This window comes from Anabrus simplex, chromosome 1, assembly GCF_040414725.1.
Source record: "Anabrus simplex isolate iqAnaSimp1 chromosome 1, ASM4041472v1, whole genome shotgun sequence".
Taxonomy (NCBI): Eukaryota; Metazoa; Arthropoda; class Insecta; order Orthoptera; family Tettigoniidae; genus Anabrus; species Anabrus simplex.
In genome coordinates, this window is record NC_090265.1 from 543,819,094 (window position 1) to 543,833,320 (window position 14,227).

Genomic DNA, 14,227 nt, shown 5'->3' on the forward strand with positions numbered 1-14,227 from the left:
CTATTAGCACCTAAAAAATCCTTTCCCTACTTATAATGCTAGCATCAACATCCCTTTAAACTGAAGATCGATCTGGCATACAACAGCTGTACTGCAATTAAACCTGCCTTTAGCGGAACCTTTAGGAACCAGAAAATTATCCATATCAGAATACATTCTCGGTCATGTTAATTGTGGTTTAATATTCATGTAAGTCTATCTATATTTAGCGGAACTTGTCTGATGCAGAAACAGAAAGAAATGTTGTTACTGTAACAGAAAAAATATGTAAATTTTTTTCCTAACCTTTTTCAGTATATGTGTATTCCAAGTGGTTATAAGATGGTCGAGATATCGAGAGAGCATTCGGCCAGGAAATGAACTCAGACCAGGCGGGCTGAATGGCTCAAACGGTTGAGGTGCTGTTCTTCTGACCCCATCTTGGGAGGTTCGATCCTGGCTCAGTCTGGTGGTATTTGAAGGTGCTCAAATACATCAGCCTCATGTCGGTAGATTTACTGGCACATGAAAGAACTCCTGCAAGACTAAATTCTGGCACCTCAGCATCTCCAAAAACCATAAAAGTAGTTAATGGGATGTAAAGCCAATAACATTATTATTATGAACTTGGACCGTCTGATTGTAAGGTGGCAACTCTATATCTGCACACCATGACAGGGATATTCCGTGTGGTTTGTACATCCTTTACTGTAGGAATGTGGAAAGACCAAAACTTGAGACAGGAAACTTGGGGTCCTTCTTCATCCCTATCAGTCATAAAGGACATTCAGTCTCTTACGCTAGTGAAAAATGAGGCAGAATTGTAGGAGGTTATTTGACGTGCCCGCATTTTTATTGAGAACTGTGCTATCAGGGATAGTTGTGTCTAGCGTACAATTCTGTATTACTGGAAGAAGTAAATTATAGTATTGTACAGTATTACCATTGGTGTTATTTCTAAAAAACCTGTCATGTGTATTAAATAAGTGTATGTACTATGCTACTGCGCACCATGAGAAAGTTCTAAGCAAGAACAAATTTGTGTTAGTGGAGATGAACTAGTGTATATAAATGTGTGATTAGTGTCATTATTGTATCTGCTATGACATGAAATCATGTAAATCTACTCCTTGATATTCTAACGGAGGTATGTACTTATGGTTTTTATTTTATTTTGAACCATCTTTTTGAAGCAGAATCCTGCATACAGAGGAAAAAAATTCTGGTTCTTCAGTTTCCGCTGAGGACAGGTTTTATACTTAGCTCACTTTGGTTCACTTCAGCTTATCACCAGGGTTGTCATTGTCCAGCAGTATGCTAACGCATGCAACCTTATTAGACATTTCTGTGTTGATTTCAGGACTTTACAGCTCAAAATGGTAGCTTTGCTTTCTTACAGTCCCCTCATCCTCTCTCCGAAATTTCATCGATATGCACTTATCGATAGCTCCCTTGTAAGGAGCTAAGTACAGTAAAACCTGTCCTCAGCGGAAACCCAAGGAGCTAAGGAGCTTTCTGTGCCAGGCAGTTAACACGTGTTGCTTTGAGAAAGCAGTCCTAAGTCTGGCCAATGTTCTAGAGTATGCATTATGTTATTCTGTGAAAAAGATTTCTCTTCTTCCCATGAAATAACGTTGGAAGAAAGGGAAATTAGTATACATGTGATCAAATTAATTGAAAAGCATTCCATGGGTGCCAGCATTGTCTCACAATTGTGTCTGGAGAGAAACAGTGATAGCAAAACTGATAATGGAAGCAGCGACATCTCATCTGCATTTTCTGGAAGAGAAGGCAGCACACCATTGCCTGATACGAGAGGTGTTATGGATCCAAGTTTGAACCCAGCATCCAATTTCCATCAGTCCAATGAAGCAATACCCCATTCACCTGACAAATCTACCAGTTCAAGCTATGCTTTCAGTCCACAGAAGAAAGTGTAACACACTGTAGATATTGTGTACAATAGGAAAGTTGTAAATTTATGGTTAAATAAGTGGGGTAAGAAGAGGCTTTCATTAACCACTGTTCACAAAATTTGTCATAAGATGACATCACTACAACAACTGTACATGTGGAAGAACCAATTAAAATCTATGTCAGTAAGTCTCGTTGAACACAGGAAATTGATGTATAAAAAATGTTCTTGCTTTGCAGAAGCAAGAAAGTTGGAGTGGAATGTTTGCGATGAAGACCTGCAACTGTGAGCCTTGGAACTTTCAAGAGAGATTTCAATGGGACAAATTAATTTCTGTACGTCTACTGGTTGGTTGAGTCACTTCAAGAAAAAGTACAGAGTCAGAAGTAGAAAAATCATGAAATTTGTATCCCTTGTGTATCTACAAGAAGACAAAAAAGACAAATGATACAGATGTTGATTCCCATAGGGAACTTAAAATATTTGTCCTGAATGAGTAAATTTATAATACCAATATAATGGTCCGTTATTGGACATTATAAATTTTCCAGCTAACTCATTCTTGGTTGCCTGCATTTCGCCCTCGTGTGCTAAGTTAGGCTCATCAGTTGGGACTTAGCACACCACCCAAGACGCAAGGCTAGTGCATACTGTGGAGGCCACTGCACAGGCTACTTGAAGCCACCAGCAGTGCCAATGCACTATGAGAGCTACTGTATGTCTCATTTCCAAAAATTGATGCCTGCCTGGCCATCAGATGATACAGATGTTGATTCCCATAGAAGAGGAAAGGCCTGGAGGGTGTGAAAATATAAGTTTCTTACCTTAAAAATTGCTGGAATCACAAGGAAACCACAGGTGACCTAATAGAGTCAGATAGCAAACATGAGAGAGTGGAACTTAGCACAAGAAAGTGTTATTGGGCTCACTTTAGAACATCATTGTTTCCACTCTATGATCAAAAGTTGTAAGATCCTGAACCTACAGTCATTGTTGTTGTGATCATCATCATCATCATCATTGTTTCAGTTTATTAAATCAACTACTGACTTTTGAAGAGAACTAACCCTTGAAAATGCTGGGTGCAGTTTCTGGTGACCGAGTGAGTTGGCCATGCGCCATGTGGTTTGGGACGCGCATCTGTGAGCTTGCATTCAGGGGACAGTGGATTCAAGTCCCACTGTCTGCAGTCCTGAAGAGGGTTTTCCATGGTTTCCCATTTTCACACCAGGCAAATGCTGGGGCTGTACCTTAATTAAGGCCATGGATACTTCCTTCCCACTCATAGTCCTTTCCTGTCCCATCATCACCAGATGACCTATCTGTGTCGGTGCAACATAAAACCAGTTGTAAAAAGAACGTTTCTGGTGAAACGTGGGGAGAAAGAAACCCAATTCAACCATGGCCATCAATCCTAGAAAATTTTGTCTATATTCATCAATAATAATGTATGTTTAGTGCCCCTTTAATAACTATCAACTGTAAGACATGCCAGAGAGCCAAAATTTCACCCTTAAGAATGTTTTTTTGTAGTGTGCTAGAGAGCCTACTAACATGGGCCTGTTAAATTTAAGTACTCTCAGTGTTAACCAACAACATCAGAACTTAATCTTGCAATTCTGAACACAAGAGGAAAGTACCTGATCAATGAAATCAATTTCATATAAACTGAACAAGTAATCTATGTGCTATGGAATGTCCGACTAAAAACTTACATTCAGAGGTACTGTATAAACTACAGGTACTGGAAATTAAGTATATTTTGATTTTAATATTAGTTAGAGAGTTTAAACGTGACAATCTGCATCCCAGATGGTGTTAGTGCAACATTAAACCAGTAGTAAAAGTGAAATTAAATTTAACATCAGATGATTGTTTGAAATATCTGATGAATTGTCAGAAGTAACTTTGACTAACTGTTACACACAAACAACCCTCATTTTATTTTTCAGGTGTTCCTGATGTCCAGTATGATCCACTGGTATGCAGAAGAAGTTCTTGCCATGCAATACTCAACCCTTGGTGTCAGGTGGATTATCGGTCTAAAGTGTGGGTCTGCAATTTCTGTTTCAACCATAATTCAGTAAGTAAGAGAAAATGCATAAGCAACCTTAGAATGTACGATTTGGGTTTAAGTGATCCACCCATTCAATACAAACACATGTGAATACAACTACAAGTATATCTTAGTATCAGTTAAAACCTCATTTTTTAAATTTTGGTACTAGTTTTGACCTTTTTGGTCATCATCAGCCATCACAATCATTGGTGACAATGAGATAGGCCTAGGAATGGGAAGGAAGCAGCTATGGCCTTAATTAAGGTGCAGCCCCAGCATTTGCCTGACGTCAAAATGGGAAACCACGGAAAACCATCTTCTTCAGGGCTGCCAACAGTGGGGTTCAAACCCACTATCACCCGAATGCTAGCGCACAGTTACGTGCCCCTAACCGCATGGCCAACTTGCCTGATAAACATTTAAACACCTGAATCTGTCTGAAAACTTGAACCCCAGATAAAATGAACATCCATAAAACCACTTTAAAATACACTTATAGACATATTTGAAGTATATTTTAAAGCATTTTGTGTGTTTTTATTTTATCTAGGTTTCATGATTTCAGACAGATTCAGGTATTTAATGTTTTTATGTACCAATGATTATAATGGCCGATGATGACCAAAAAGGTCGAAACTAGTATCAAAATAAAAAAATTAGGATATAATTCATACTAAGATATATTGTATTCATATGTGCTTGTATTGAATAGGTGGACCACTTAACAACCAAATCATACATAATTGATGTCATGGATCAAAAGTGAATCTTATAGCACATGACAACCTTAGAAGTTAAATAAAGTTTTTAATAATGTTATTGTTTTTACGTGCCAGTAAAGCTACCGGCACAAAGGCGTAATTGAGCACCTTCAAATACCACTGAACTTAGTCAGGATTGAACCTGTCAAGTTGGGTTCAGAAGGCCTACGCCTCAACCACCTGAGTCACTCAGCCCGGCTAGAAGTTAAAGGAACAAAATCTGTTTCGCATGGGGAGTAAACATTAATGCTCACATGCATTCCTGTACAATGATACTGGTCTTTATTATTTAGACTGGAAATTAACTGGGAAATAATTCATTGTTTTATGGGAGGTTAAAAGTACTCTTCTAGGTTCCTGTCTAGAGATAGCAAACAAATATCGGATATATCGATATTTTGAGATGAAGATATCAATATATCGACATTATTTTGAGGAAAATAATGTATCAAAAACATATCAGATGTAAGACTTTTCAGGCGTTTGCTCTATTAACCAGCGTTTTGTCTTAGGTCTGACACTAGACTCATCAGAGTGGGATGTGTCAGACCCTACCCACTGACGCTGGGGTGCATGCAGGTGAACGTATCAGAAGCCCTTATAAGAGGCACAGTCTGATAACTGCATACGGGAGATAAATCTCCACAATGGAATTATTGCCTGCCTAGCAATTATTTTGAGGTCCGATATATTGTCGATATCGATGTTTTGTGCCCAATATATCGATATTTCTGTATAATTTAATACTTTTGGCTACAATTTTATTCCTTTTCAGACCCTTTCAATATTTGCATGCCACAGTTATGAAATTTGAATGTTCATTTCTCAGTTCACTTCGGTAAATACAGTGATAATATTACAACTCATTCATCATGCATATATTGCACACCTTGTATGCATAGCTTTACATGTTAGCTAGGCAATGCTCGAGCATTATAGCGACCTCTGTCCCAGCAGAGAGACTGTTTTCAAAGCTGGTAACACCATCACGGAAAAGGGAAACTGATTAAATGGCAAACTAAACATGAACAAATGGAATTGCAGTGCTGAGGAAGAAGTTGGAAAGAAAATGTTTTATTATTTTATAGAGCTCTGATAATTATCAGATGTACTTCGTACACAAATTATACATTTGTAGGTAGTTTTTTCATATGGTTTTTTGGTGTAAGTTCTTAGCTCGTTACTAGACAACTTGCTTATACTGTTTTTGTATGTATCATAACATCTTTCGGCTGTAAATGTATTATAATGTGTCATTGTAGCAAAAAATTCATGTTACTTGGTCATTGTTTTAAGCTTGTTTACAGACTGTTTTCTGATTTGTGTCAAAACTTATTAAACCTAATGAATCCTTTCATCATTGTGTTAAATGTAAAACTAGACTTACAATAATGGATAATAGCACCAATATTTTAAAAGCAGATATATCGGTGATATATCGATATTTTGAAGACCGATATTTCAATGACATCAATATTTTAATACCGATGTATTGAAAAACCAATATATCAATATTTTGTCATCACTACTCTTGTCAGTGAGTAAGCAAATAGACTTGGAAATATGAATGTAACAGCAAGTTAAGTAATAAAGGCATGTGGCCTCCGGAGAGGCCTCTTTAGAGTTGACATCTTACAGGCGACCTGCACATCTGTAAGGATGGGGCTCTACCTATAATGAATAAAGTCAGCACTTACACTCAGCCCCTGAGCCATCGGAATTAACCGTCGTCGCTCGATACTCCTATCCGAGTTTTCATTTCCGCCTGCAGTTCCGTAATCCTTAGGCCATATGATGAAGGTGGCGCTGATGGCTTATCAGACCAATATTTGCATAAAACATGTGGCCACACATGTTGCATCTGATGGAAGGTGGGGGACGTGGCAGTGTTTGACGTAGCTTCTTTCTCTGGCGAGTTTCCTCTTCCTGTCTTCAAAGTTCCTGCTCAAGCTGTGCAACTGCAGCTGAGATGGTAACACACCAGCGAGGGCGATCCAATGTGAGTGTATGCCAAGTATTTGGGTTTATATCTACTCTTCTCATGGTCTGCTAAAGTTGGTCTTTATATCGCTTTGGAGAAGCACCATGAGTCCTCTTGCCAGTGCTGAGTTCACCATACAGGATTTGCCGAGGGAGTCTCCTTTCACTCTTATGATGGACATGACCTGCCCATCTGAGTCGATGACCAGCGATGGTGGCTTCGATACTGTTTAGCTTTGCTTTCTCGAGAACTGCAATATCTATATATATAAAGAGTTTTGTCTGTACATTGCTCAGAATTTGAAAAGAATTGTATTTCTGTATCGGTCATATTCACAGTAACAAGAAAACGCATTTTTTAATTTTCCGTAATGTCTGTCTGTCTGTCTGTCTGTCTGTCTGTCTGTCTGTCTGTCTGTCTGTCTGTCTGTCTGTCTGTCTGTCTGTCTGTCTGTCTGTCTGTCTGTCTGTCTGTCTGTCTGTCTGTCTGTCTGTCTGTCTGTACACTCATCAGAGAAAACAGCTGAAGAGAATGTAATGAAAATCAGAATGTAAAGTCAGGTGATGAACCGCTACAATCTAGGCTATAAATTATTTTAATCACGCTGAGTGAAATGGTAGTTTAGGGGAAGGCCTGAAATTTAATTCTCAAATATTTATATTATTAGTGGTCGTGTCTTAATGAAAATCGCTACTAGAAAAAGATGGGAAATAAGTCGCTACAATATAGGCTATACATGCTGAGAAAAATGATAGTTTAGGAGAAGGCCTAAAATTTAATTGTCAAATATTTATTTTATTAGTAGTCGTATCTTCACGAAAATTGGTGTGCAAAGTCGGGGAATAGGTCGATATAATCTAGGCTATCAATAATGATATTCGCACTGAGTGATATGGTAGTTTAGGGGAAGGCCTGAAATGTATTCTATATATATATATATATATATATATATATATATAAAATTAGAGTTTTGTCTGTACATTGCTCAGAATTTGAAAAGAATGGTATTTCTGTATCGATCATGCCCACAGTAACAAGAAAATGCATTTTTTTACTTTTCCGTCATGTCTGTCTGTCTGTCTGTCTGTCTGTCTGTCTGTCTGTCTGTCTGTCTGTCTGTCTGTCTGTCTGTCTGTCTGTCTGTCTGTCTGTCTGTCTGTCTGTCTGTCTGTCTGTACACGCATCAATAGAAAACGGCTGAAGAGAATTTAATGAAAATCGGTATGTAATGTCGAGTGATGAACCACTGCAATCTAGGCTACAAATTATTTCATTCATGTTGAGTGAAATGGTAGTTTAGGGGAAGGCCTGAAATGTAATTCTCAAATAAGTTATTTATGTTATTAGTGGTCGTATCGATAAATACTACATAACTAACATAACTTTAGTTATGTCGTAAGTTAGTAGTAGTTATGTAAGAAGTTATTAAATTTCCAATCACTTATGTCTTATACATTGTTACCGTACCGCATATAATCAGAGATATTCATGAATTTGGTTTTTTGTTACTAAGTCCATATCAGTGCCGAGTCACGAGAAAATGGGTGAACAGAATTTAGTGAAAATCGGTATGTAAAGTCTGAGAATAAGGAACTACAGTCTACGATATAAATAATTTTGTAAGACACCCTAATATCACAGAGTCGAAAGAAAACTAATGTGAAGGCCTGCAATATAGAAAGCTCATAAACTTTATCAACAATAACATTACATTGACCATTGTTTGTTGTGATGTGCTTTTTGTCTTCTGTTTCCTCTCATCCCCGATAGATAGGATTACTGCAGCGTACCAAGGGTTTTTTAATTTGCTTGACGTCGCACCGACACAGGTAGGTCTTATGGCGACGATGGGATAGGAAATGAATAGTGGTGTGAGGAAGCGGCCTTGGCTTTAAGGTACAGCCTGGTGTGAATGGTGTGAAAATGGGAAACCACGGAATACCATCTTCAGGGTTGCCGGCAGTGGGGTTCGAATCCACTATCTCCCGGATGCAAGCTCACAGCTGCACGCCCCTAACCACATGAGCAACTCGCCTGGTCGTACCGACTGTAACAGCCTGCCTGTATATTGGCGGGAAGTAGCTGGGGAGTAAGATAACTTTCTTCTTTAGCATGCCATTCCTCTGGTTCATACATTTTCTGATATATCTGGTACGTAACACACTGATTCATCATAATATTCGAGCTAATAAATCCCTACTCTGAGGCACTGATTGGAATGAGTAGTGTGCATATTTAACGGAATAATGACAGAGGAGTGATCACGGCAGTCTGCGACCTGGTTATTCCAGCTCTGGAACTTTGGACTCTTAGATCGGCACCGTAGTACTGTTCGTTGAAAGTGAGAAAGTGTGCGGTTTTTCATTTGATCAAGTATTTTATATGATAACATTGCTTTCAATCGCTACATTCCTACTGACATTTTTGTAATGACCTATGTTAAATTCAGTTAGGAAAACCACCAAGTCAGTCTTTCTGAGAATCGCATAGCGGAGCACGGGTACATCAGCTAGTCTATCTATATAAATAAAATCGTAACGAGGGGGGTGCCTCTACATTGACTATTTTGGCAAAATTATCACACAGCTATCCGTTTAAGGGGTAATAATGACCATCTGCATATTTTTTTTGGTTTAGTTTCCTGAAAGTCCTAATTTTTACCCTCCTCGCCCAAAATCCAGATTGCGGCATAATCTGCCAGACGGAAAAGAAAATGGAAATTTGACAAAATTATACGTTTTAGCCTGTAATGGATGGAAAACTTCCAAGATCTTTAAATTTTTCACTTTTTATCCCGGAAAAATATTGAAATACGGAGGCAATTTTAATGGTGGTGCAGACCTTCGGGAAGTCATATCACATAACGGATTGCAGAATCTCCGTTCAATTTGGAATGATCTACAACCTAGGTGTTATGACTTTTTGTCGTATCTGTATCCTTTTTTACGTTTGATTTTTCTCTATTAACCAATGTTAAGTAAATTTGGACTTTCCACATGCATAATTCATACTTTCAATCACATATAGGAAATATAGAGCCATCGAACTCTTCACGAAAATTGGCCCACCCAGTAGCCATATGTGAGCCAAATGTATGTAGCTGTCACATAATTATCCGAAAAGTAATGCAATGTGAGATAACTTACAAAAACTTTACCCTTTTCAACGTTTCTAACTCAATCTGACCCAAGAATAGATGAGGTATCATACGACCAGCCATTTAGGCCACTAAATCCGGCGTCTTATGGTACAATCCTTTGTCGATATGATGTTCGTTTAGCAGCAGTTAATCTGTAAATGAAGATGAAGGTCTGCAATATTGTAAACACGAATATACTTTCGTATGTCGATCTATATATATATATATATATATATATTCACTTATGTCGATTTGTAGCGATCAAGAAGGGGTGTGTTTGCTATTGTAATCAGTACTTCCCACACCGACTTTGACTGGCAGTAGGAATGGGGTCCTTCTCCAACTCCTGTGTAACTGGCATTAATAAGGAAGGCCCACCATTGTAATGAATAGTTCACTTCTCGATTTGACTTGCAGAAGGCAAGGGAGTATGCAGTTTTGTTTAAAACTCCCCTACTCGATTGTGTTTGGCTGTAGGCAAGGGTGACCACAATTATAAACAAAGGTCCTCATATAAAATGTGACTGGCATTAGGCATAGTGGCCTGCTATTTTGATGGAAACTCACCAGCTTGGTGTGACTGGCAGTAAGCTGGCTGGCAGTAGGAAAAGGGGCCTGACATTATAATGATAAGTGCACAACTCAATTTTGACTGATAGTATGGTAGTTGCCTGCCATTATAATAAAAACTCCTCAACTTTTATCTGCCTGGAAGCAGGAAAGGGGGCTGCCATTGTAATGAAAACTCGCCAAATCGATTTTGACTGCGCAGTAGGCAATGGTGCCTGCAATTATAATGTAAACTTCCCAACTTGATTGTGAATGGCAGTAGGCAAGTGAGCCTGCCATTATATCACAAATCCATAACAAACACTTTACATTGGAAACAGCGTATTGGGACTCTCCATGCTGTTTCTCGGATAACGCTAAGAGACATGCAATTTTAAAACAATCTTATTTACTGCATGTACAGTATTTACTTCGATATTTGAATACAATGTAGAATACCGTAGCGAAGCACGGGTACATTTGCTAGTTAGTTATATAGTCATCCCATTTGATGTTCATGATGGATCTAAGATTTTGTTGATGAAAGCGTTCCAGTTTCTTGATGTCCCGGTAATATAGGGTCAAGGTTTCACACCCATAAAGTAACATAGAAATAGCAACAGCTTTGTACACCATTATTTTTGTGCGCACACTTAGATCATTGTTCTGGAATACACAATGTGAGAGACGTAAAAAGGCCACATGGGTAGCCTGTATTCTGTTTTCCACGTCCTTCTCAGAGGTACAGTGCATTGATAGAATACTCCCAAGTTACGACAAGTACCCCATCCTTTCCAGAGCTGTGTCAGATATGGTGATATCAGAATCTGGGGAGGTGGTTCCAGGAGTAGGCTGAGTAAGCACTTTTTTGGTCTTCTGAATGTTGACAGTCAGGCCAACAAAATGTTCATAAGCTGTCTTGAAGCAGATGACAGACTGTTGAAGCTCTTCTGGTGTGTGGGCTGGAGAAGCATTGTCATCTGCATATTGCAATTCTGTGACCCAGATGGAAGAGGTTAATCCTTTGGAGCAAAGTCTGGCCTGGTTGAAAAGCCCCCTGTCATACCAATATTTAATATCCACACCGGTGTTGTTTGCAGGCATTGTCTCATAAAACACAGCTGCTAGGAACAGGGCAAAAAGTGTAGGCGCAAGTATACATCTTTGCTTGACTCCATTTGTGATTGGAAATTCTTCTGAGATATCATTCTGGTACCGTACCTTCCCAACCATACCATCATGGAGAGCTCGGATCAGATTAATAAAATGCTTGGGGCATCCAAAGCGCCTCAAAACCATCCACATAGCATTTTAAGAAACCATATCAAAGGCCTTTTCAAGGTCATAGAACACTAAGAACAGAGGTGTCATTTGTTCTCTGCACTTCTCCTGGAATTGTCTTGTGCAGAAGATCACATCAATTGTACCACAAGAGGCATGAAACCCACACTGAGATTCAGGTAGTAACCTCTCAGAAACAACCTGAAGTTGATTCAGTAAGATTCTAGCAAATATTTTTCCAGCTATGGAGAACAGGGATATACCACAGTAGTTTCCACAGACACTGCAATCACTTTTATTGAAGATTGTAACTATTCTGGAGTTTTTCATGGCAGCAGGCACATATTTGGTTTCCCAGATTAGAAGAATCAGAGGGAAAAGCCTGGTTTTTAGAGGTGAGCCTCCACTTTGAATGAGTTCAAGAGGAATGTTGTCTGATCCTGAAGCCTTCCCTGTTTTCATTCTGCTAAGAGCTTTGATAAACTCATGGAAGGTTGGAGGAGTGTCCATCGTCTAGGGTTGGGGAGTATGTTGAGGAACATGTTGATGAAAATCTTCAGCAGCAGAAGAACTACGGTTCAAGAGTAAGTTGAAGTCCTCTTTCCATCAAGATGTCTTGGCTGTCTGTAAGAATGGTGATATTATCACCAGCTTTCAGAGTTCCTGATGATGAGCAGACAGGACCATACAGCTCTTTCAGTCCTGCGTAAAAGTCCCTGATATCTGAGAATTTCTTAAGTTCCTTGGCTTTTTGCTGCCACCAGTTGTTTTTATTTCCCTAATTTCAGATTGACACTTCTGTTTTAGTTCTTGAAAATGCTTTTTCTTCTCTCTGGAGGTTGGATCTTGAGAAATGGATAGATAGGCATCCCATTTAGGCTTGATGAGGTTCAAGATTTCTTCATTGTTTTTATCAAACCAGTCTTGTTTCTTCCTTTCCTTGCAGCCATTGACTTTCTGTGCAGACTCTGTAATGATATTTTGAAGTGTGGTCCATTCACATAATAATGACATTTACAATAAGATACAAAAGTTGAAAACTAGAAAAGCGGCTGGAATTGATAAGATTTTTGGGGATAAAGACAATGGGTTGGGATATAGTACCATATCTGAGGTACTTATTTGATTATTGTTTGGTTGAAGGAGCTATACCAAATGAATGGAGAGTTGGTATAGTAGCCCCTATCTATAAAGGAAAGGGTGATAGACATAAAGCTGAATATTACAGGCCAGTAAGTTTGACATGCATTGTATGTAAGCTTTGAGAAGGCATTCTTTCTGATTATATTAGACATGTTTGCAAAATTAATAACTGGTTCGATAGAAGGCAGTTCGGTTTTAGGAAAAGTTATTCCACTGAAGCTCAACTTGTAAGATTCCAGCCATGGGCGCCCGCAGGATCTTTTCCAGGGGGGGGGGGGGGGCACATTAACAATTTTCTTGAATATAAAAACCAATATAACGTCAGCAACATTAAATTGTTTACAGAAACTTCCAGTTATAACATATGCTAGATGACTGTCAGTAATTTAAATTTATGAAATAATCTGCTATGATATTAAACAATTGAATATCAACATCTTTAGAATTCCAGGGGGGGGCAAGCGCCCCCCCTTGCCCCCCCTTGCGGGCGCCCATGATTCCAGCAAGATATAGCAAAATGGACTGTATTGCGATTGACATATCTAAAGCATTTGATAGGATGGATCATGGGAGACTACTGGCAAAAATGAGTGCAAATGGACTAGACAAAAGAGTGACTGAATGGGTTGCTATATTTCTAGAAAATAAATCTCAGTGAATTAGAGAAGGCGAAGCTTTATCTGACACTGTAATAATTAAGAGGGGAAATCCTCAAAGCAGTATTATTGGACCTTTATGTTTTCTTATTTTATATAAATGATATGCGTAAAGAAGTGGAATCAGAAATAAGGCTTTTTGCGGATGATGTTATTCTGTATAGAGCAATAAATAAGTTGCAAGATTGTGAGCAACTGCAACATGACCTCAATAATGTTGTGAGATGGACAGCAGGCAATAGTATGATGATAAGCGGGGTTAAAAGTCAGGTTGAGAGTTTCCCAAATAGGAAAAGTCCTCTCAGTTTTAATTACTGTGTTGATGAGGTGAAAGTTCCTTTTGGAGATCATTATAAGTATGTAGCTGCTAATATAAGGAAAGATCTTCATTGGAGTAATCACATAAATGGGATTGTAAATAAAAGGTACAGATCTCTGCATGTGGTTATGAGGGTGTTTAGGGGTTGTAGTAAGCCAACTCATTCCCTATGGGAATCAAAATCTACAACATACTAGCCGATGACGTGACTATTGCTGATCTCATCATCCACTTTATCTGCGACAGTGGATTAATCAAGAGTATATAGATTACAAGTGTACTGTTAATCAGGGAACACACATTCTCTTTTGATTTGTTAGTAATTTTTTGGCCTATTTCAATACGTTTTTGTTTTATTTTGTACTGCGTTTTGAAGCACTGCAACAATTCAACATTGAAAACTTCATATCTGGTCTGTATTGAAAGGAGATAACATACAATAGAA

At 38.6% G+C, this 14,227-nt stretch overlaps 1 protein-coding gene across 1 annotated transcript in view; it reads left to right on the forward strand.

Annotated features, from left to right (window-relative positions):
* LOC136869220 (protein transport protein Sec23A) overlaps window positions 1-14,227 on the forward strand; it is a 101,088-nt gene that overhangs the window by 7,214 nt on the left and 79,647 nt on the right. The window contains exon 3 of the mRNA XM_067144832.2: window positions 3,847-3,977. Coding sequence (XP_067000933.1) covers window positions 3,847-3,977 — 131 coding nt within the window. The remainder of the gene's footprint in view (window positions 1-3,846; window positions 3,978-14,227) is intronic.